This window comes from Rhipicephalus microplus, chromosome 1 (assembly GCF_043290135.1).
Source record: "Rhipicephalus microplus isolate Deutch F79 chromosome 1, USDA_Rmic, whole genome shotgun sequence".
Taxonomy (NCBI): domain Eukaryota; kingdom Metazoa; phylum Arthropoda; class Arachnida; order Ixodida; family Ixodidae; genus Rhipicephalus; species Rhipicephalus microplus.
The window spans coordinates 209,680,379-209,704,376 of NC_134700.1; the positions used below are offsets into that span (position 1 = coordinate 209,680,379).

General features: G+C 47.0%; 2 protein-coding genes across 6 annotated transcripts in view; one reads left to right on the forward strand and one right to left on the reverse strand.

Moving 5' to 3' along the window:
- dlg1 (MAGUK family member discs large 1) overlaps positions 1 to 5,339 on the forward strand; it is a 327,017-nt gene extending 321,678 nt beyond the window's left edge. For all 5 annotated transcript variants that reach the window (XM_075891144.1, XM_075891142.1, XM_075891145.1 and 2 more), the window contains one exon: positions 1,606 to 5,339. In XM_075891144.1, the coding sequence (XP_075747259.1) occupies positions 1,606 to 1,712 (107 nt within the window). In that variant the 3' untranslated portion in view covers positions 1,713 to 5,339. The remainder of the gene's footprint in view (positions 1 to 1,605) is intronic.
- Positions 5,340 to 6,602: 1,263 nt separating this feature from the next.
- LOC142804870 (folate receptor gamma-like) lies at positions 6,603 to 23,889 on the reverse strand. The gene is made up of 6 exons (XM_075891147.1): positions 23,634 to 23,889; positions 23,349 to 23,491; positions 10,859 to 11,056; positions 10,301 to 10,436; positions 9,422 to 9,501; positions 6,603 to 7,362 (listed from the first exon to the last, which is right to left on the reverse strand). The coding sequence occupies exons 2-6, from the start codon at positions 23,487 to 23,489 to the stop codon at positions 7,105 to 7,107; spliced, it is 813 nt and encodes a 270-aa protein (XP_075747262.1). The 5' UTR covers positions 23,490 to 23,491; positions 23,634 to 23,889; the 3' UTR covers positions 6,603 to 7,104.
- Between the last annotated feature and the right edge of the window lie 109 nt (positions 23,890 to 23,998).

The following is a 23,998-nucleotide window of genomic DNA, read 5'->3' on the forward strand; positions in this document are numbered from 1 at the left end:
CAAAAAGAAAAAAAACAATGTGTTTTAGAAACATTTTTATGTCAAAGGGACCCTGAAACGTTTTTTGAAGTTTTGTCAGTGTTTAGACTAGAGCATCATGAAACCATTCGCACCGCAAACTTAGTGACACGACGTGTACCAAGGTCACTACGGACAATTATATCATACCCTTCTTCTCGCCCCTGCCTGGCCTCCTCAACTCATGAGGCCCGCAGGCACCGCTTGCAATCGCAGAGCTCTCATGAGTGCGCTCGACGATTTGAGCACTTACCAGTTGAGACCTTCGAGATAGCACACTAACAGGTTGCGCGCGCAGTCTCGGAGGCCATCACGTAGTGCGCCCGGCAGCGCGCACGACATCTGGCAACAGAAACAAAGATCGCAGAGTGGTTCATATCTGCTCAGACAGGTGCCACCACCATATCGTCCGATCTTACCTCCACACTTTCTATAGCCCATGACAGCCAATCGGATCAGCAGCCCCGGTGATGTGGCTGCTGACGTGCTCTGGCCTCGTCAAGTGGCCTGAGAATGTCGCACTGTGAATGGGCAGTTAAAAATGCTTTTGGCCGAGTCGGAACAATCTGCACTGATCTGCAGCGATTCGCAATTTTAAAGCATTGTCATAAATTACACAGTTTACGGAGAGAGCTCAAATCGGTCTCTGAATAATTCTTGGGACAAAACGCTAAAACTTTTACGAGTGTCTTTAAAGGACTCCGGGTGGTCAAAATTAAAAGGGAAGCCCCAATTATGGGGTGTCCCTTAATTGTACTTTGGTATTGATGTATAAAACACCACAATTTAAATTGTTTATCCTAAATATTTGTTTTACAGGCATGTTCCTTATCAGTACCCTCAAGATTTTAATGAATTACAAAGGGTACTGCCAGAAATCAGAAAGACAGTAACAACAAAAAAAGTTTTTTTTAAATGTTAGCTTACATGAACAATGTTTTGCATGGGACTGATTGATGCACAATCATGTATGTGCAAGCTTGGATAATTCTGTTATATTGGTGATATAGTTATAGCAAAACATACTTGTGCATATGGTACAGTGTGATGTAAAGGTAAAAAACAGCATTTCTTGTAAACCTTTCATTACTGGTTTAAGCACCTGTTATCCACTTTCCTATTAACTTTTATGTTGTTTGGACCTGGTTTTGTTACTCATGTTGGTAATACAGCTGTACCGCTAGGGGCTATCTTAAATGGCTCTATTTTTTTCGCTTTGTATCAGTTATGGGCAGTCTACCGGGCCCGCGACACAGCAGAGAGACTTGGTCTTTCTGTTCCGACAAGGGAGCAGCCCGCAACGTGCTAAAGCACGATCCGAAGAACCAGATATAGTTCATCCATCCATCTATCCATCTATATCTGTATTATGTTGCTACTGTCGGGGCTTCTGAACAGCAAATGTGAGCAGTTCTAAGGCTGGTGTATGAGGTTGTTTGTTGCAGTTTATGTCTTTAAAATATTCACCGCCGTATCTTGTCGCTGTGTGCTTTCACAGACACATACCTCCCCAACTGTCTTGTGCTTAGCCACTTGCATAATTTGCACATGCAAGCAACAGTTCACATTTTTCGCCGCCTCTTTCAGCTATAATCCAAGGAGACACGCCGGAGGAGATTTACAAGAAGGTCAAGCACGTGATCGACATTAATGGCGGATCGTCAGCATGGGTAACGGCGAAAGAGAAGCTGTGAGAACGTGGCAACCTTCTTGAGACGATGCTCTAAACACGGGCGAAGGGGAACCTCTTTTATTTTCCCATTAATTTTTCTTGTTCGTGGAAAAAGTGGTTTTCATGAGGGAAGAGAAGAAAAAAAAAAGTTCAGCCCGTGGATTCTCCATCGCAGAATGTGGAGAAAAGGGAGGTTTTATGCACGTGAGCCAGATGCAGGAGGCATTTTTCTTTTTCCAATCGATCGACAGCGTTCACCGTGAATGACTGAGGTGTGTGAATGTGCGCGCGTGTGCAGCAAGAACACTGACGCTGGGTGAGGGCGGTGTTGCGCAACACATCGAGTGAGCCATCACCTGCTACAAAGTCACCGTGGCACCGAGAGCCATGACTGCATCCTTGAGTCTCCACGTTTCTTTTTTTTACTTTTTGGTGCATCCTTTTGTATTATATTGTCACTCTTGTCTGTCAGACACTAGCTTCCCTCTTGTCTGTAACCTGCGTCTTGCTTTGCCTGCTTTCTTTTCTATGCCCACTTCTTGCAAAACAGCAACAGGGCCTGAACAGCCTGTGTGTACTGTTGCTCGTTTCTTGCCCACATAGCCAACAGTGCAAAAAGACAATGCAACACAGCAGAATTGTCGTGTTTCTGGGTGAAGGTTAGGCGCATATTTTTACATTTTCAGTTACAGTGCTAGACACTGTGTGAATATTGACAAATTATGAACGTAATAGCTCTTTGTGCTTGGCATGGTGTGGGAGGAAGCTAGCTTGCAAATTGCAAAAATGACATGTAGACTAAACATGCTCAGGTACGTCCTTATTTAGGCGGAAACTGCTGAAGAAAACATAGAGGTTGTTATAAAACAATACGAGCTTACAAAACCGCAGGTCCTCTCGGCATGAAAGAGATTACTGTCATGTCTTTCCTTGTGGCTGGTAGCGACATTCTGAAAGATGTTGATAATTTTTGCATTCTATTTTTATTGAGTGCTTTTGGCAGCTGGATTGTCGGGTGCACAGTTTCTTTACCTAGAGGAAAGCCATGACAGTGGTGTAGTGTTTCTCGAATTTTTATTGTCATATCTGGCAGATTGCCTCAAAGGAACTTAGTAAACGCCTATACGTGTATGTCTGTAGCAGAAGAGGGCAGGCAGTACCCTTAAGTTCTTTTTTTATTGTTCTTGTTGTTGTTTCCACATTGATTTCTTTTTAGTGTGTTCTCTCTAGTGCTGCTACTGAAAACAAGCATGCTTTTCACAGTTGTTTCACTTTCATGTTTCACACATCCCAACTCCCTGTTACTTTGCTCCATTTTTAGTTCATCGTGCACGGTCTGGAAGAAGGCGTGTTGCGCTGACGGCGCAGAGATGTCACGCAAAGCATTGCTTTAAGCACTGCACAGGTCGCAAAACAATGTACATAAACTTTACGAATGGATGCGTAAAGTATACAAACACCTGCCCCACACCCTTGAATGCAAGAAGAAGGCGTTTGCTGACATGACTTGCCAAAGGAGGGGGTTACTGCATCGTTGTGCCATTTGATTGCTGCATTTGGCTTGTTTTAGCTTTCCAAATTGTTCTTTTCTTGTAAGCCTCTTATACAGCGCTTTGCTTTCGAAGGGACCATTCAAAGGGTATGGTAGGAGACCTCCGTACATTTTGGCAAGCACAGAAAATGATAAAGTGTTCATTGCTCACTCTTGTAGAAAAAAAGCTTCCTTAATGCTGAGGCTGTCAAATCGGGCTCATTTCCAGCTACCCTTTACGTCTCAAGTTTGGAGAACTAGTTTGTGTAAAAAGTACAAATGTTGCATATCAGAGGTTGTCAAGGAAAACAGGCTGAATATTTCAATTTTCTCCAATTTCCCTATTATGGTCAAAGGCCAGTATAATGTGAACGAGCCCAAGCTTGAAGCTTGGTGGGATGTTTTGTATTGCACGTTGCATATTTTTGTTAGACCAGACTGACATTGACTAATTGAACAGCTAACCTTTCTGTTGTGAAATTCTTTTTAGCTCGGCAATTTTACCACAGCGAGCTTGTACTCCCAAGCACATTGTCACCTGCTTTTGTGTACAACTCCGAGGATTTGCCTATCGGAATGTACTGAAGTTTTAAAAGTGCACAAACTTATTTTTTTTTAACCACCAGGCCATGTTTGGCTTGCCTACTTTTTGAATGGTCCTTGAGGAAATGTAAGTGCAAAAAAAAAAAAAACAGGCTGCCAGAACTCATTATGTACTTCAAGGCGCTCTGTTAAACCATGTGCGTCGTGGTAGTTCCTTAGGCCACTGCTGCCAAAAGTAATCCGCAAACGAACTTGCATAGCAGTAGTCAATACTGTACTTTGCAAACTGCGGTTTCGTTAGTGCAGCTTCTATAGCAAGTGTAAACTGCGTGTCATGACAAGACTGATTCTTTACTGTTGCTGTTATCACCCTTGTCTGCCTTGAACGTCTGGAGTAGAGGAAGCATTCTTTGTTTCACCGAGCTTCTTGACACGACTTGTTCGGTTTCAAGCTGTGAATGTGCAAAAAAAAGCGGTAACTGTGCGCTTAGCTCAAACAAAGAACCCATGTACAGAGAGAGGGGGGCCCGAAACATTTTGACCTCACTGTAGCAGAAATCTCGTCACCCCCTCCTTTCCTCTCATTCCCCAGAGTAAATTTTTTGCATAACTCACGTTCTGTTGCACGAGTTTGTGCATCTCTAGGCTGTGCATTCTTTGCTTTTATTCTTTACAATTTCTAGCAACTATGCTAATGCTTGATGTGCCTACACCACTTGATTACATGCTGAAAGAAGAAGAAGGAGAGAAAAAAAAAAAACTTCCCAAAGACAGCCGCGTACTTGCTTCTGCAATTGTTACTTGAAAGCTCGCGTTGTTTCTTGTGGGGCAAGCATTCTAACATCTTGCATGCTGTTGATCATGGTACGAATGCATAGTCTGGATGCTGTAACATACAGTACAAGGAGTATCACACACTTGCGGATAGATGCACCTTCGAATTCCTTTTCTTTAGTATGAGCAATGGCGATGCACATGAAACTTGTAGTAATGTACACACACACCACACACATCTGTGCATGTTTCATGCGCGATAAAAGAAGTACTAATGTCTTGACTTGTGTTCTTAAGGTGCTAGTTTGTTTTGTGCTCTACTATGTGGCATCACCGCCAAAATGTTTTTTCATTGTTGCCTCTACGTTCCCTCCCTCTCCTCTGTTGGCGAGGTGTTGACAAGTTCTCAGCTGTAGACTAAATTCCCAGCGAGGACTTTGTGATATATATAGCGTTTTGTGTTTATTCATCACTGGCTTACCCATTCCCATTGTGTATTACTAACGAGCACATTCGCTTTGCTGCTAGACAAGGTTGTTTTTATCATCAATGCACTGTGAATTGTGATTGTATGTTAATTATGCAAACATCCTTTTACATTTTATTGAGGAGGGTTACACCTGCAGTATTACATCATTGCTCCTTTGTTTTACTTTTGGCAATATGTTGAAGTCTTGCAGAACCCCCAAATGCGAAAAAAAAAATGAAATTGAGATCTGACTGAGGATTATACAGACAGATATATATATTGTATGTACATGTATACAGGTATACATACAAATAAATTTATGAAGAAAAGGCTTGGAGTGCTTGTTGCAGTTGTCACTCGGAAGAAAAGAAACAGACGGCGCTCTAAAGAGTCCTTGTCTACTACTAGTATTCACGTTTTCTATGTTTAGATGCAATATGTGTCTGACTTGTGGTTGTGTTTGGCACCAAGTCATGGTCATTCTTGTAAACCGAGGGAAGCCAAAGACTCGCTATGTTGCATGCTCCCCTGCACTGTATACATCGATTTCTTTTTTAGTATATGCAGAAACTAGTTCTTTATTCTTAACAAAAGTGGCAGATTATTCCTACTCCAAGTACTTTAAATAGGACTAGTTATGCCAATTTTGCCAATGAAACATTTTATAATAATGGGGCTTTTGAAGGTAAACATTGGAAAGAGTCTTTAGGCATGGTTAGCGAATTTCGAATTTAGAAGTACGTCATTAGTGACAACAAAACGCATAGACATGACATCACACCCTCATTTGCTACCGGTCGACCACCATAATGGAGTACTGAAACCAATTCGCATGGCTTTTCGAGGACTTTATCTGCTTTCGGTCAGCTTTGCTTTTGCAAAGCATTGCATCAGAAGTAATGGAGACGGCCAAGTGAGAGTAACTTTGTCTATTTTCTTTCACGTTTAACAAGTGTTTCCTGCGCAAACATGCTGCGAGGCGAGATTGAAGGTACGTGTGACCACCTGGTGTTTTGACCACCTGGCCACCTAAGTCTGAGTAGCGTTATGGCATTTGGTTCCCATCTAAATGTATGTGGTCACTGTAGCCTGGAATCAAACCTGCGTCCTCGATTTTAGCATGCTAAGCTTTCCCGGCACGAGAAGGTGAGCAGGCCATCTCGTGGATGATGCATGTAATTTATTACATACTGTAAAGCATCCCGCTCACACGGGCGTTCTTGTGTTCTTCCGAGTTCTTGGTGCATTTCCTTTTCCATGCAAGGGAATAAGTCTAAATTTAAGGGCTCACTTTTCTTGACACAATATCCATATGAGCTAAATGACAACGACGCCAAGACAAGCTGGCCAAGCTAACTAGCTCTAGGTATGCGCCTGTACTTACTTGCACATAGCTAAATATATTAGGAGGGTTGCACACTAGGGTTGCACACTCTACCTCCCCCAGCTGCGGGCCTGTGGTGGCAGTGCTGTACTTGTACGACTTGAGTATGTCTGTGCAGTTGACAAAAAATGTGTCGTAAGGTTATGCAAGCGTTCATGAACAGCTACCAGGGGGAGTGGAGGGCTTCATAACGCACCAGTGAAGGCATCAGTAGCTGTTTGAAAGCTTTATTTATTGTAAAATTAGCTGCCTTCGCCGAAGTAGCTATTTAGACATGTGCGGACAAACAAACCATAGGTCTCTAAACATACAAAATACAGAATAGGTGATAAGGAACAATTCTAGCAGCACAGGCGCATAGCCAGGACATCATTTCGCAAAAAGCTATGGTGAGTTCACCTCAATGAGTGTGTGTATAATGTGTGTGCAACGTATCCTGCATCCTGGCCAGGCAAAAAAAAAAACGAATTTGTACTTCTACTGTGCATTCTGCGTAGTTGACTTGTGTAACTGCGTACCAAAGGGAGGCTTTCGTGTTTCCGGCCACGCGCTTATCGCATCGCTCGCCAATACTCTGTATTGGATGCAGAGTACGGGCTCTCGATCCCGGATCTATGATGTCTCACAGGCATGTTGTGGAATGATTTCGCGTTTATAATTATGACCCAGCTCCCACACATGTACCAATACGATGATAGATCCGGTGAATCGGCTCAACAACAATGAAACACGTCGATCCATGCGAACATTGCAGCCGTCGAAGTTGCCAGCAACAAGACGAGCTGAGCGGTCACTGCGGATGCGACGTGGTCGGCAGCGTTGGGCAATTCAGCGGAGCCCTGTCCTCGCTTTCCTCGTTGGTAGTAGAACTCAGCAATGGCCCTGTTTGGGTTCCCACCACTGGTGTTGTTGAACCACATGTGCATGCAGGGCACGCGGTCTGGCACCACTTTCCAGGAGTGGTCCCACACCTGCGAAGGCATGATCAAATTTTAGCTTGGGTATATACGATTTCATTTTCGCCCTCTCAATGAAGACTAAACGTGTATGTTGGCGTACGTTTATTTTTCAGATCTGGTATAAATTATATATATATATATAATGTAAATGCTTGTCTCGCATAGTCGACTACTGAGTAAGAAATGTGCAATACAGTAGTGAAAAAGAGATGTCTCTGCAGCAGCCAACTTTTCTCTTTGAAGGTACAAGCAGATCCAAGTGACCACTTCATTGTCATAATCTTGTGTGTCTTAATTTAACAATGTAAAAAAATCATTTACTTGTGAAGCAAGCCATCACATTTGCATATGCGTGCAACACTTTTTTTAACGGCAGTAGTTTCATAATTTCTGACGAATTGAGTCATGTTTCCGCAATGGCAAAAAAAAAACCAGCTCTTCTGAAGCCTCCGCGGAAAAAAAAACAAGGAAGTGTTCTTAATTGGCGGAATCTACATTCCTTAGAATCTATGCATCACCTCAGCGGAGGGCACAGTATGTGTTCATTAACCAGCAGACCTCATTCTTCAACCACCAATGGCCTAAATTAAGGTATCCTCAAGTAATATTTACTCAGAAACTTTTGGAGCCCTTATAAGTTAACCTTTGGGAAACACTTGTGCTCAACACTGTAGATGCAATTAGGATAGAATTTGACGATATATATCCCAAGAATGCAAAAAATTTACCATATCAGTATATAAATGGCATTTTGGAAGATCATTTGGCCAATCTAGAAACATCCATTGTGATAGCGGCTGACGCTTCAGTTTATGAAGAGAAGGCTGGCGTAGGAATCGTATCATCCTCTCTACATTGGGCTTTTTCAATTCGATTACCCGACTTTACACCTATTTACCAAGCTGAACTACTGGCAATAGTCCTTGCATTGCGTAAAGTGCCGCAAGATCTATCAGCGGTTATTGTTCTAACAGACTGTCTCTCGGTCTGTACTGCCTTAAGCTCACCAAATTTTTCGCGTACCTTAGAAACTTTCTACTCGCTCATTCCTACACATGTGCGACTCGTCCAACTAGTTTGGGTACCAGGCCATAGAGGTTTAGCTCTGAATGAGCATGGAGATGCACTAGCTGTATCTTCCGTTGATTGTCCTGTTTTACCTATTTTGCCTACTTCGGAATATATCACAGCAGCACGCTTTGAAAAACGCACAACGGCCAATAACTTTGAAAAATCCCCTTTGTTTGTATCAGACTTTCCACAGCTAAAGTTCCCTTGGAAGAACAAGTGGTGTTAATCAAGAAAGGAAGAAATAGTGATTACCAGGCTGCGTTGTCGAGTCTCCTCATTGAACTTTTACCTTCACAGGTCGGGTCTGGCATAGTTGCCTTTGTGCCTTTATTATAATGAGAGGGAATCTTAGGAGCACTTCTTTTTGTCATGCCGAAAATTCAAAACTCAAAGGAAAAATCTACTAGAAGAACCCCTACGAAAGTTGGGCTTAAACTTGACACTTCCGGTGATTCTTTCATTTGGCGCAGTCGCATTTGGATTCAGCCACAGGAGCGTTTTTACCGCTGTTACAAATTTCTTACGAGAATCTAAAAAAATGGAATGCTAATAATAAGTAACTTCAGTTGTTTTATGTATAATTTTTTGTATGTTTATATGTTTTCTTTTCAAGGTTTTTTTTAGAAATTTAACACCTTTTTATTATTACCTATATTACCTAAGTAATCCAACCCTCTCTTTCAAGAAGTGAAATAATTTGAAAAGCAAGGCACCGTCCCATTCATGACCTATCCCCCTAGGTGGGTTGCGCCAAGGTGTTGAGGAACCAACCAACCAATCCCCCAGCGTGGGTGTGCGCCACATCATCAAGGATCTTGACTATACCAGAAGTAAAGTGTGCTTGCCAAGCATTCTCTCTCAAGTTCGCGTGTTGTGTATGTGCGCTTTTTGTTTCCTGGCACGCAGCGCCATTTCACCTGTCGCTGCGTGCACATATTCGCCGATGCGTTTGTGTTATCACGTACTGCTGCGACCGGCGGAACTACGGCGGTGTACCTACCTTGCTGCAAAAGTCCGTCGGGCCCTTGTACATCTCCTCGAAGGTAACGCACCTTGCGCCCTTGGGGCAATGGTTTTTGCCTGCGCAAAGAAAACAAGTGGGATCCGCCGTGCAGGTTGCATGCACCAAGCTATAACCGGCACATTCCGTGCCGGTTATAGCTCGGTGGGTTAGTTTTTATTACGTTCCATCACGAGAGGGTTCTTTTTTAGGAGCAAAGCTCCTTAGGCTCTCGCGATGTCCGTAGTCGCCGTCGTAGCTCGATCCCCCGTCGGACCAAAACACGGGTGTTACATATACCGTACACAAAGCATTCGTAGCGTGCATATGGTTTGAAAATAGACCGTGTCCTGTCCGTCCGTTATACTAGTCGGCGACATCAACGTAGGCATTATATATGGACCTTAGGACCTGGCTTCGCTCCATCTTGGCATTCACTTCGTAGATCTGCAGCCATTTTCTTTTTCTACTTTAGCTCGGGAAGCGGTCTTTTTGACGTCGACTGAAAAATCGCGGTTGAAGGAAATCCCGGCGTACATCGTTTAAATCGATTTCTTTTAAAAGGAGGTGAGAAAGAAACGGTGGTGCTTGTGCCGCTTCCAGGAAAGCCTACAATCTTTGTAGCAGCTCGACAAAACCGGTACAGATCTCGCCGCCTGTCGTGTCATCCTTGCTCGGCACACTGAAGGGGTGTGGTACTGAAGAAGTTCGTACGCCATTGCTTTTCGCCGTTTTGGTAGTTATTCAGCGCGCGCGGTCAAGGCTTAAGTGTGCACCGTGGAGTAGCAAGGTGGGATTATGTAGGTCTCTATACATAACAGAGTAGATAACAGCGTTTGACAACGCAACTGAACTCCCGGAACACGTCAGTTCACTTACCTCCGTAAAACTTGAACCCCCTCGGCCAGTTGGGGGTGCAGGCGTAATCGTACTTGCAGTCTTCCCACCACGCGACACAGTCGCTGTAGCACAGCGGGACCTCGAAGAAGCGCTCGTTTCCTATCTTGCGCTCCACCTGCTCCGTGGGCATGGTTCAGAATGGAGCACGTATATATGTTACAAGCGTGTTTATGTATGAAATATACCGAGAAAGATACCTGTTATGTAGCGATAAGGCTGTGAAGCACGCCGGAATATTTTTAACCACCATGTGTGTTCTCTGACGTGCATCTATAGATCCGAGAAAATGAGTGTTTATACGGCCCCCGCGGCCGGAATACGTATCTTTCGGCTCACTATAGTCTATGCACCGTAGCTAGTAAGCCATGTCGGCGCCTGGATGAAACCATGTTCTCTGCAACCGCGCACGATTCAACTATAGGTACTAATACATTCCGGATGCACGTCAAGAGGCCTACATAGCTTGTTTTCAAGTGGATTTTTTTAAATGACTAATCTATATAGGCACTACCCCACAACTTTTCAACCGCCACTCGCCTTGACGATCCAGGGTCCGATGTTGGGCTCGCACTCGTAGAAGCAGAGGTCCTTGCGGAAGTGCTCCCGGCAGGCGCTGGACATCTTCACGTTGGTCTGCTCCTCGCAGAAGTCCAACGACATGCTATACATGTCCTTGTGATGCACGTCGTGCGTGGTCTGGTCTGTGCAACACGCGTGGTCCTTCCATGGCGTGCACTGCGCGTGCAAAGAATTCGTGCCGCGCTTTACATACGTGGACACGGATAGCAAGAATCCTTGCTACGAAAAACGTTCACCACAGGCACACCAGAAAGTTACCCTGCACGGAGACGCGCGCACATGAAGGCTCCCTATTAGCCTGAACAGCACTCGCCGGTCCTCGCGGAGCGGGGAGGCTCATAAGTACAATCTCGAACCATCACACGAATTCTAATTATATAATCGCTGTGCGCTAGAGTAACATTGCCTGCTTGAACAAATTGAGAGGATCCGTACCACACACACCCGTAAAATGAGCGCGCCAGGGCTGTATGGTGTCCGATTGTGATGTGTGGTGCGCGTTCAAAGTGCGCGCCTTCGAAAAGTGCGCGTCACGGAAAAAAAAAAAACAAAAGGAGAAATACCAGAGTGCACGTGCGGGGCTGCTTAAACAAGAATGACGACGTTAAAGAGCGTCGAGCACGAGGATGCGTGGCAGGACGTGAAGTAAACAAAAGGTAAAACATCCAATGGGCAGCGAACACGGAGATTTCAAGGCCCAATGGCTTGACACCACGAGACAGCAGTATCTCCAATGAGAACGAGACAAGTGGGCCAGAGCTGAAGCAGGAGCCTGAGCAGACCAGAGCAAGGGGAATTCGAGGCAGGCAGTGCAAGCGGAAGGTCGTCACCGGACCGGGCGCTGAAGATGGGCCGTTGGGTTCCGGACCCGAGCCTACAGGACTTCCACCGGCCGGGGCCTCCTGCTGTCGGGTTCCCGCTCCAAAGGACCGTGGCCATCCGGTCCTGAACTCCTTTCCAGAGCCTGCGGACTTCGGTTCCGGCAGGCGAGCTACAGCCGTCGGGCTCCGGGCCCGAGCTGTGCGCCCAGCTGCTTGACTAGGTCGACCCTAGTTCCCGGACGCGTCGCCACCAGCCTGCGTTCTCCCGTCTCCGACGTGTCCACGCTCCTCAAGCCGAAACCATCACGATTTGGTAGGGCTTTTCGACGTGTCGCCAGCAGCCAGCGTTCCCTCGTCCTCGTCCAGCCCACGCACTGACGCAGGAGTCACGGCGTTCCGGTTTCTCATCACCGCCGAAAACCAACTTGTGGGTGAGACTGCACCGATACTCTTGCGCTACTCCCATCACTCAGCCCCTTTCGAACGTTAGGTTTAGTTACTGACTTTGAACGTTCTTGTTGGGTGTTTACAGATGTGTTTCGTCATGTCCAGTCAACTGTTTATTAAGTGTTTTGTTTTGTGAGGAATCTTTGCCTTTTTACTTTTCAATTAAACTTTTTGTGTGTTTCTTGGAAACCGAACGGCTTTGTCCTTATTAACAAAACTCTCTGAGGCTCAGCCCGGGAGAAAAACAAATCAGCAACAAGAAACCTGCATCACAAATTGGCGTCCGCGACAGGACAAAGTCGTTTGTTTTTCCAGTAGATTTTTTTGACGCGGTTAACACGATGACGAACACGTGGGAGTTAATTGAGTTGGCGGATAAAATGGGACTGACGGGAGCGGAGTTTAGAGTATGGTACGCGGAGCGGATGGAGAGGGAGCGTGAGGAACGGGCTGCGATATGTGACGCTAAAAAGCAGCAGATTGCATTGCAAACACACGCTAAGAGAGAGGAGTTCGAGCGAGAAACACGGGCTAGGAGAGAGAAGCTCGAGCGAGAGACACGCGCTAAGAAGGAGCAGCTTGAGCTAGAAATGCGTGAAAAGAAAAGGCTGCTCGAGATAGAGATGCGCGAAAAGAAGAGACTGTTGGAACTAGAATATGAGGATTTGCAGCAGTGGCTTGAGAGGGAAAACGCTGAATATACGTGGTCTGAGAGCCAGAGTAGTCAACCAGTGGATGAGGTGTGCTCTGAAAGCAGTTACATCGGGAGCGATTTGAATTTACGTGAGACTGACCCTGTACCTCGTCATGACCTTTCGCTAGAGAAAGAAACTCTGAAAGAGTATGACAGGGAGGTAAACAGTCAAAAGACTAGGAGACTCGATAAGCTTAGTGAAGCGCAGGAATGCTTCGTGAGCATGGAACAAGAACGTTCCATTCAGAGTAAAGGGTATTTTGAAACCTGTGAGAGGTCAAGCGCACTTTATTCAGAGGTAGGATTGCCTCTGAATAGCTCCGCTGAAGGAGCAATAAAAGGTCTCCTAGGTAATGCCGGCGAATGCCATAATGAAAGCTCTGATGTAGCAGCTACCTATTGTTTTGGGCCACTGGAGATAGCAACAGACGCTACGGACATGGTTTTTCACCATGATTATAACTTGCCCATACAGAGAGATGGCTTGTGTTCTCGGGAAATTGTAGATGATGCTTTTAGAAGAATATTGGAGCAAAATGCAAAAGCACTTGTTGAAGAACAGAGAGTAGAGTTGCAATGTAGGTCAGCTATATGTGACAATGAGGGTAATCACGATGACCCAGGCAGAAGGGTTGAAAGTATTGATGAACAAGCAATACAGAAAGCTGAAGGGATGGAAAGTGAACCAGAAGGCAGTAATGGTCCAGCAGGTTATTGTACGAGGAAGGACGCCGACTGGTGCTCTTTGGCATCTTCGGTTGAAGAGGTCGCTTCTGTTAAGATGTCTCAACGATTAGCGGCTTACGAGCTCAAGCAAGGCGTTCGTGGGAAGGATGAAATGATTCAGGCGTGGTTGTACTGGTGCGCCTGGAGGCAACGCCTCCGACTGGCATACAGACATTCCAGCGTGTATGCTTGTGATTTCGAGGTTGGGAACCTGGTGATACACAGCTTTAGGTTCATACGAGCTTACGGTCGAGAATTCTTCCACTGGCTTCCGATTCCTTACTCTTGTCAAATGGTTAGAGCAGTTAAACGTCTTGTATGGGACGCTATAACTTAAGCGTCAAATTCGATTTCCCGCTGGTTTCTTTTGGATCTTGCTTGCGGACCATGGAAGGGTGTTGCTTGTAAATATTTGAAGAAGTTACATGCAATGTAACATTAACATGATGTATAGTTTTTGAGATGATAGGGTATATATGATAAAAAAAAAAGGGGTGGTGTACTACTAATTTGGGGATTTTCACAATCCGCTAGATGTGTCCATACTTTTTCTCACTTCTTGCGTATTTTGAGGTTAGTGAATGTGGACCTTTGGGCAATGCAGTGAACTGTGTGGCGGACATATGTGGGTAAATTGTGGTGCAGTGCGAAACGTGCACTCAACGGCAGTTTTTTTTTCTTCTCGAAAAAAAAAAAACTTTTCTTATTGTTGTTGGTTGAATGTTACGTTCTGTGGACTCGGTGTTTCGACGTGAGACATGTCAACGAAGAAGCAGTGTGGTGCCATCGGTGTGATGTGTTGAACTGCGTGGTGCAAATATGTGGTGTAATTGTGACGTAGTGCAGAACGCGCACTCATCGGCAGTTTTTTTTTCTAAAAAAAAAAACTTGAATGAAAGGGGGGCGTATGTGATGTGTGGTGCGCGTTCAAAGTGCGCGCCTTCGAAAAGTGCGCGTCACGGAAAAAAAAAAACAAAAGGAGAAATACCAGAGTGCACGTGCGGGGCTGCTTAAACAAGAATGACGACGTTAAAGAGCGTCGAGCACGAGGATGCGTGGCAGGACGTGAAGTAAACAAAAGGTAAAACATCCAATGGGCAGCGAACACGGAGATTTCAAGGCCCAATGGCTTGACACCACGAGACAGCAGTATCTCCAATGAGAACGAGACAAGTGGGCCAGAGCTGAAGCAGGAGCCTGAGCAGACCAGAGCAAGGGGAATTCGAGGCAGGCAGTGCAAGCGGAAGGTCGTCACCGGACCGGGCGCTGAAGATGGGCCGTTGGGTTCCGGACCCGAGCCTACAGGACTTCCACCGGCCGGGGCCTCCTGCTGTCGGGTTCCCGCTCCAAAGGACCGTGGCCATCCGGTCCTGAACTCCTTTCCAGAGCCTGCGGACTTCGGTTCCGGCAGGCGAGCTACAGCCGTCGGGCTCCGGGCCCGAGCTGTGCGCCCAGCTGCTTGACTAGGTCGACCCTAGTTCCCGGACGCGTCGCCACCAGCCTGCGTTCTCCCGTCTCCGACGTGTCCACGCTCCTCAAGCCGAAACCATCACGATTTGGTAGGGCTTTTCGACGTGTCGCCAGCAGCCAGCGTTCCCTCGTCCTCGTCCAGCCCACGCACTGACGCAGGAGTCACGGCGTTCCGGTTTCTCATCACCGCCGAAAACCAACTTGTGGGTGAGACTGCACCGATACTCTTGCGCTACTCCCATCACTCAGCCCCTTTCGAACGTTAGGTTTAGTTACTGACTTTGAACGTTCTTGTTGGGTGTTTACAGATGTGTTTCGTCATGTCCAGTCAACTGTTTATTAAGTGTTTTGTTTTGTGAGGAATCTTTGCCTTTTTACTTTTCAATTAAACTTTTTGTGTGTTTCTTGGAAACCGAACGGCTTTGTCCTTATTAACAAAACTCTCTGAGGCTCAGCCCGGGAGAAAAACAAATCAGCAACAAGAAACCTGCATCACACCGATAGAAGAGAGCGTCATGCAAAGCGTGGCGATGCATCGGCATATCGCAGAAGCTCCAGACGCGCAGAAGTGTTTTCTGCGTATTTCAGTGAATCAATTTTAATTTTTCATTTCGTGCGCATAGTGGCAATTCCTTAAATGATTTAGGTCAAGAGAAAACTGTGTTGCGAGCTCGCGGTGATGTTTAACACTTTAAAAATGCGCCTTAAACCCTAGGTTGACAAAACAAAAAAAAAACGTCGAATCACTCAGTCTCACTCAAGATATATATGTTGCGCATTGGACTCACTCGGACTCAGATTCGCCAAAATTATCCTGACCTGGACTCACGCGGACAACCGCTGACGAAAAGTTTCTTCGACCGGACTCACTCGCGGCTCGATCTGAGGTCGAGTGAGTAGATTCATGAGCGAGTTCGCCGACCTATGCCTTCAACACGGCTCAGCAGTTCTGGGCATGTGCTCTTCATTCGTTAATCTATAGACAATTTTCCATAAGACATCTGGGCGACGCCATCTTGGGCTATTAACCGATGTTCGAATTCCTGTTTTTGTATATCGCGACGTAAATTAATAAGGCCATGAAACATTGAACGCAACAACGCAACCGTTTTATTTCGTATGCGTATGCCGTAACACTGTCCGTTTATCTTCTAAAGGTGCAAAACACAAAGGACATTCAAACCCATCCGTAGACACGAAACGCCTGCAGGGAAACATGATCGAGCCATGGCGGCGGCTCGATCGAGTTTCTCACGCCAAGATTCACGCGGTACATGCTCCGGCATATCGTCCAGCGCTGCGTATACAACCAGACATGTTGGTTAGTCTGCGAATCAGTGAGCACTGTTCTGTGTGCTGCTCTAGCCAGGGAATGCAGCGAGTTAAGGCGAAAGCTCTTGCCCATGCATGGCAGCCATTATCTATGCATCGATGACGTCATGTGGACAGGTGGCGTGGTGTAAGGTTTCCTTCGATTCCACGCAAACGGCGGTGACTGTCTGGTATATTTGAAGCGCCGTGACGTATACACGAAAGTATCGACATGCCAACCCCTTTCTCACAGCCTCGTATACGCCCACTTGTTGACCCTTCTGACGAACGCTATGCGCGCCGATCGAGCAATTCATGCAGTTAAGGCCAAATAGTATGTCCATCGTTCATGTATGCGAGCGCACCGACATATGAACACTCGTCGGCTTTCAAAACGAGAGGACGTTTTTTTTCTGTGCCCTCGTCGGACTTTTTTTTTTTTCGCCACTACTTCGCGCCTCCGTGTGCGCAGCCCTTTTAAGAGCTACCTATGGAGGTCTCCCAGGCCTTGGAGAAGCTCGACGCAGAGCTCAGTACCATGAAGTACGATTCTGAGGACGCCCACCGCACTCGTAAGCGGATCTTTACAATCCTGTTAGGCGAACGTCGGAGGCAGAAAGTCGAGGCGCTCCCTCAAGAACAGCACAAAGGTAAAGCAACTGCAACTTCACCGCGCACTCGTGCGCAACACGAAAAGGCGGCACAAGAGGCCCAACAGGAGCACGCATCTGCATCGGCCGCTCACGCCGAACAGCAGGAGCTGACGACCGCGGCAGCATCTTCCAAGCTGAAAAAGACTGAGCGCAAGGAGGAAAGACGGTACACGAGAGCCCCCTCGAAGCTCACGGGAGTCAACACCCGAGCTGACTCAACTGGAATCGACACGGATACTTCGCCAGTTTCAAGCTTCTCCTGGGAGCACTACACACCGGTCTCGTCTCCTGCAACAACGGAAACGAGTGACCCGAAAGAAGAAGACGTTCTGCCCCTCTTCGCCCTCTCACCGACTACATCTCCCCTGCTGACCGCCGAAGTCTACAGGACCTTGGTGCCCGAGCCAACAGACCCTGCCTCCCACACAATCGTGAAGAAAGGCGGCGGCACTATGATCTACAGACCGGTAGCGAAGAAAACAAACTTCCTCGCCGCGTCTCGGGATGCCATAACGGCGTTTCTGTCTGGATTCGCCGCCACCCGTCTGCGTGAACGCAACCTTGTTGCCGTGGTTGTCACCCCTGAGGCAGACCCTTCGCAGCTTCATGGAGTACAGAAGGCTTGCTCCATCAACGTCCAAGCTTATCGAGTACGACACCTGTAGGGCATCGTCTACGGAGTCGATAAGGACTTGGACGCCGCCGACATCGCGGCCAACATCGATTCGGCCGTTCTGGTTGTCTCGTGTTTACGCGGTGGCAGGTGTACCACCATCACCTTTGAGGGGATCACCGTACCACCGGAGGTTTTCCTTCTCAAGCTGCGCAGGCCGGTCCATCCGCGCCTGGGGCGGCCCCTACAGTGCGTCCGTTGCGGCCGCTTCGGCCACGCCACGGCGACCTGCTCGCGTGACCAACGCTGCCTCCGCTGCGGCGGTAGCCACGCGAAAGCACCATGCCCTGCGGAGCGCCCTCGCTGCATGAACTGCAGCGGCACCCATCCGGCTAACGAGCCGTGCTGCCCTTCATGGCAGATTCCGTGCAAGGCCGCCGTCATCATCGCCTCTTCAGATGGCCCCGTGATAAGCCGCCAAGCGCTGGAGAAGGCCAGGACCGCCGTCAACAACATCGACAAGCGTGGCAGCACGGCTGTCCTGGAGGGCCGCTCTTTATGAGACGCTGTCGCCGGTGGTGACCGATCGGCGTTGGCATCCGCCCCTCGCCCTGCTACCAGTGCGCCTCCTGCCTCTACGACAGCCAACACCCCATCATCCTTTCCTCTGGATATCGCGGTTCCCGACGTCGACTCGAAGGACGCGGTGATTAACGCACTTGTGGCGGCAATTCGAGCAGTGATTGTGTTCCTGCCGGCGGTTTCTGCGGTCCGTGTGCCGTGGCTCTCGCTGCGCACGAGGACATCGTCCCTGAGAATCAAGGCGACAGGATTACCACATCAAGTCCAAATCCATCGGGACTTTTACCTGCAAGTTCAACTGAACTTTTCTTTAGTTGAACTGAACCTTTTTTCCCCTTCCCGTGCTTGGGCTACGTGCCCAGGGGAGTGTTTAGTGCACTCCCGTCCTTTGATGCGCCTTATCGGCTCATCATCTTCTTTTTCGGCGGATATATTTTCCCCGGTATTCTCGGCGGTTTTTCCGGTCGTTTGCGGGTTCTCGCGGCTCTTCGGGCGTGCGCTGTGTGAGGCCGATCGAATGCGACTTTTTTTTTTTTTTTTCAGGCGCGAAGATCCTTAAAGCGGCACCCGTTCGTTTCTCGTAGTAGTGCGTAACATGTCTTACGCTTTGACCTGCAAGGTGGTGCCGGTGGGAGATTATTCGTGTGCGTTGTTGAACAATAAAAAATTCGTAGCACGCGCGTTAACTAAAAGCCGAATTCTCCTGTCTCTCATTCCCCATTAGCAGCCATTGGCATGTACATTGAGCACTATCTGACAAGAAAGGGTTGCTACGTTATACGCGCTGGGCGTAGCCTCCTTGGTTTTAGAAAGGTTTAGCGAGCGTTGGGCCGCAGTGCTATGAATACAGTGAACTAGTATATACCATGAACTAGAGGTGGTTAAGGTGGGGAGCAGACACAAAGCGCAAGCCGTAAGAAAGTGTGCGTGTGCCACCTCTCGTTTAGTCCTAAGGATGGAATGTCCGCTGGATGGCGGTGCATATGCGGAATACATGATGAAAAGATGCGAGATGGTGGTACTTGGAGTGTTGAATAGACGGACGAATGGACACACAGACAGATGCATGGACGGACGCGCGGATGGCTACACGGACGGATGAACGCAGGGGCGGATGCGTGGACGGACGCACGAACAGATGCATGGACGGACGCACGAACAGATGCACGCACGGACAGGCAGATGGACGCACGGACGGTCACACAGACGGACGCATGGACGGAAGCACGAACGAATGGACGGACGGATGCTTCGCCCCACTCTCCATCATTCACCCCGTGGATATACTGCCATTTTTGTTCCTCTTCTTCTTTTGCTTTTTCCTTGCCTATCCCTTCCGTTCCCACTACCCCATCCCCTGTGCCGACCTGTTGAGGTGTCATCTAATTGAAAGCAGTTACGGGCGGCACTTTTCTCTACTTTTCCTTATCATAATCACTTAGAGAGAAAGACATATGAAACTTGAAAGAATAACAAGTTCCTGATGTATCTGACTTTATTGACGAATCGTAAAAGAAGCACCGAGAAGCCCTATCATCCCCGGTGTTTCTGCGGATACTGTTCCGGCACCCTCATCCAAGCATGCAGCGTTCGCCATCGTCTCCGCGACACTGCCAAAACCCGCCGCCGCGGTCCAGCAGTCCGTGTCGCCCACCAGGGGATGCCTAATTCTGGCAGATCCCGAAAGCAAGTCGCAGCGTGCTCGTCACCGACCGGCTTTCAAGAGCCAAGGCCGCACTCCAAAGGAAATTTCGGCAGCCGTCGCAGTCATGGCCGTGTGTAATGGTGTAGAGAGGGACAACGGAGCATATGGGCCCTCGCGCTTGGCCGGCGTATAAGACGAAGGTCGGAGAATAGTCATGCCTAGCCTGCTTATTTGTGTATAATTATTGGGATTTCACGGCTCAAAACCGCGATACGATCATTAAGGACGCCTTAGTGGAGGGCTTCGAAAATTTCGGCCATCTGACGCTCTTTAAAGGGACACTAAAGGCAACTATTAGGTCGACGTTGATTGTTGAAATAGCGGTCCAGAAACCTTGTAGCGTTACTTTTGTGCCAAGAAAGGGCCTATTTTGAAATAAAAACTTGTTTTGGTGGTCCGCATCGAGTTAGCGCACTTCAAATAACCCGCCTCAAGAAGCGGACCGACCAGACCAACTGACGTCACTGTTGCGGTGCCCAACGTTGTCCGGCTTTACTGCGCTAGTAGCAGCAGACCGAAAGCAGCGAAAGCCACAGCAGCAACAACGGCTATTGGTCAATTTCCCGCCATTGGCTTCGAGATTGCAGACGTTTCTTTGTTGTTTTTTTCAACGGCGCCTCGCTAGATGGCATTACCTGTCCAGTGTAACCACGCAAAAATTGAATTTTTGAATAACTTGCGCCATTCCCCATAGTAACATCTGGCGGTTCTTTTTTTGCACGAGTCAAACAAACGAACAAGCAGCATTTTATTGCGTCTCTTGATGCACGGAAGGCTCTTTATTTAGTGCAGTTGATCGATTACTAGTGATTATTTGTAGGCTGTCCGTCTGATGTCATCGGGATCATTTTGAACATGTCCTGCTGCGGCGATTGTGTTCTTGTGCACTAAGTATGGCACTGTTGTTGATAATATTGGCGTTTTAGATATCATGCATTAAGCTTTCAATCTGACGTAAATTGTTATTTGACTTTAGAGTTCTTTTAATTTGCGCCTAAACCTAAGTGCACAGACCTCTGCCGTTTCGCTGCCATCGAAAGACGGCCGTCGCGGCCGGGATTCGACCCTGCGACATTAGGGTCGGCAATTAAGCCCCTTAACCTCTAGACAATTGTAGCGGGCTATGCATGTATTACCGGTATCTAAATTCATGACAGGTGCAAAATTAAGAAGGAAAGTGTTGTTGGACGAATTTCTCACGCCGCCATTAACAAACACGTTACAGTTTCAGCACTTGAATCGCCATTGAAATTGCAAAATATGTCTAACACCAGCAATCGAAGTCGTAATCTCGAGATTGCGTCGTCAAACTCCACAACTTATTCTTTATTTGAACAGAGTTGGTATCGCAGCTTCCCTTAATTGTATTTGTGGAGGTGATGAGTCAACGTGTCAATTAATTTAAAATATCTTTCCCGCAAAATTACTGTACATGTCATCTTCCAACTCCACTTCATTATTTTTATCGGTATTTGCTTACTTGCCTATTCTTAATATTTTTGCAATTTTTGTTTAATCTGGTTTTCTTTCATCTTTATGGTACACAAATTAGAATTTATATTTTAGAAATTTCCTTTTAAATCCGCACGGTTCCTGGCCGGCAAAATGATTATTTTTTTCCGTCACAACCGACGACGCCCACGCTGACGCCGGAATTTTTGGGAAACGAAAAATGTTGGCATACACCTATACGGCCGACTTGAGAAGAACGCCGTTATTCCGTGCCTATGTGCCGCTGTTTTTTCACAGCACATATAGCCGTCTTTATGACATGCAAAAGTAATACCAACATTTCAAATCTATTTTTAAGGCGTGCGATGGCTATAGCTTGATGCCACTGCTCCGATATGTTTTGTTAACTAGCGCTGACGCTGGTATATAAAGGGTTAGTAACGTTAAAAGCTTTGTGAAAATCATTGTACTGCCACGCTCTCGAATGAGAGTATACCGGTAATGTAAGTAAATAAATAAACATCTTTATTTTTTAGTCCCTCGCTCTCCCAACGACTGGAAGCATTTTCCCTCCGACGTCGTTTCCATTTCAGATCATAGCTTGTTTTGTTCCAGCTTGCACAAATATCAAATATTTGATTGACAATTGATTTGACTGTACAGATTTTATTACTTTTGTACACAGGTCGGCAAAACTCGTGGAGCTCCCTCAGACTCTCATGAAAAACATCTTTGACTCACGAAAATCTTCCTGAGCCGGGTTCACACTCACAAAAATTTTCTCCAACTGGACTCGCTCGGTCTCAAACTCGCCAAAACACTATACTCACCCCGACGCGCACAGACCACAGTTAAATTTGAGTCTGGGTGAGTAGACTCGTGAGTCCGTTAGCCTAGATTTAGCTTTTTCGACCATGGTGTCAATGCTCTTTAACCCTTATACAACGTTCGCCCTTGGGTAATCGGTGCTTCTTTGCCACCGTTTGACACAGTACTTCCGAATGCGAGCTATGAGTGCTCGCAAACCATTAAGGTCATTTTTCTGGTAATATGACAATATCAGACACCTTTATCAAGAACTTCCTTGCAATAGTTAGCAGGGGGTGTTAAGGCACACCTACGTGATTCGCGCCTCTGATCAAATAAATAATGAAATGGTGCATGAATGACCCCGATTTTGAATGCGTGTGAGTAGACGCGAGTATAGTAGTGAATCCAGGTAAGACTGATAGTAACGCTGAAGATGGCCTGATATCGTATAGGTCGACAAAAAGAGTGCAACGCAAGAAATATATTTAGCGCTTTGGACTGACGACCGGGGCTGAACTCACTTGCACACACACCGGCGAAAGTTTTCTTCACTGGACTCCCTCGGACTCAGACTCGCAAAAATAGCACTCATACTCACGGCTCGATCTGAGTTTGTCGATTCATTAGTGAGTACGGCGACTTAAGTATTTTGTATGCCAAGATATAACTCATTCAAATTCAGGTACGATGAACACCTATGAGTAGTATCAGCCTAATATCGTATCTTCATACGCATTTTGTGATTAATTCGCTGTTTCTTGCGTGTTCCCATTCGTTTGTTATTTTATATTATATGCACCCACTACCTGCAAAATAAATGAAGCCAAAGTACTGATACAATGTTTTGGTTCACATATTACTTGAATAATCGCACCGCTAAGCAGCAGGACGTCCAGGTGCGGCGATGATTGAATGAAATGATGCGCATTTTTTTGCTTCCTTTCCAATACATGCTGAGTTTACTAAGAACCACACATGCGCAGCTGAGCTCTTACTACAGTGTCCTCTTACTATTGTAATGCGATCAACCAGTCCCTCGCTGCGTTTCAAACGCGCGCTTTCGTCGGTCTTGCGCGCGCGCTTTGCAGCATACACGTGACTCGAAGCGCCGTTTGCGCGCTCGATTGAGATCGAAGCGCTTACACTCCTAAGCGGCGAACTTACATGACCGTAGAGGTTGGATTCCGGACCAGGCTCGCTCTTGTGGTTCCGAGCGTCCAAGCAGGTCGAGACGTCTGCACTAGCCACCAAGCAGCGGTCCAACAGGGCGATGACCAGCACGCTCGAAATGATGCGAACACCCATCGCTGCGTGCATGAACGTCGCAATCACGCGCGGTAGTTTTAGCAGAGCGAGCCCGAAAACGAGTTTGACTGCTGCTGCCCGCAAGAGAACGGCAGAAACCGGGCCGGTCTCGTTTGCCGCTGGGATGGCTCTACGCGAACTCACCTGCGTAAAGGCTTCCGAGGGAAATTGAATGCCGTGTTTTCTTATTTGGGTTCCGGGCGAGTGTGGTCGTGAAGAGCAGAGCAGCGACGAGATCTTGTTACACTTGGCTGTGCGTGAGATTCACGGCTAAATGGATTGCGTAATGTGGCTGCAGGCACCCGATAAGTGTACGCTGAGCGTGCCTCTCAACATAGTGACTAGCACAAAATCTTCACGGGGCAGATAGCGTGTTTTTTTGATCAGACGACACCGGTTGACCCGTGACCTAGGGCACGTGCTGCCATCGTGCGTCCACTGTTAAAGTTTCAAAGATAATAAATAAACATGTTTTAACTTAAAGTAACTACAAAAATATTACGATTACT

Bases quoted from the DNA above. Each gene is read 5' to 3' on its own strand.
- LOC142804870 (XM_075891147.1), bottom strand. From the start codon at position 23,489: ATGGGTGTTCGCATCATTTCGAGCGTGCTGGTCATCGCCCTGTTGGAC. The intron at 11,057-23,348 runs GTAAGTTCGCCG...TTGCACGCGCAG, and splicing joins AATCCAACCTCTACGGTCAT to TGCACGCCATGGAAGGACCA. The intron at 9,502-10,300 runs GTAAGTGAACTG...TTCTTTGCGCAG, and splicing joins GGGGTTCAAGTTTTACGGAG to GCAAAAACCATTGCCCCAAG.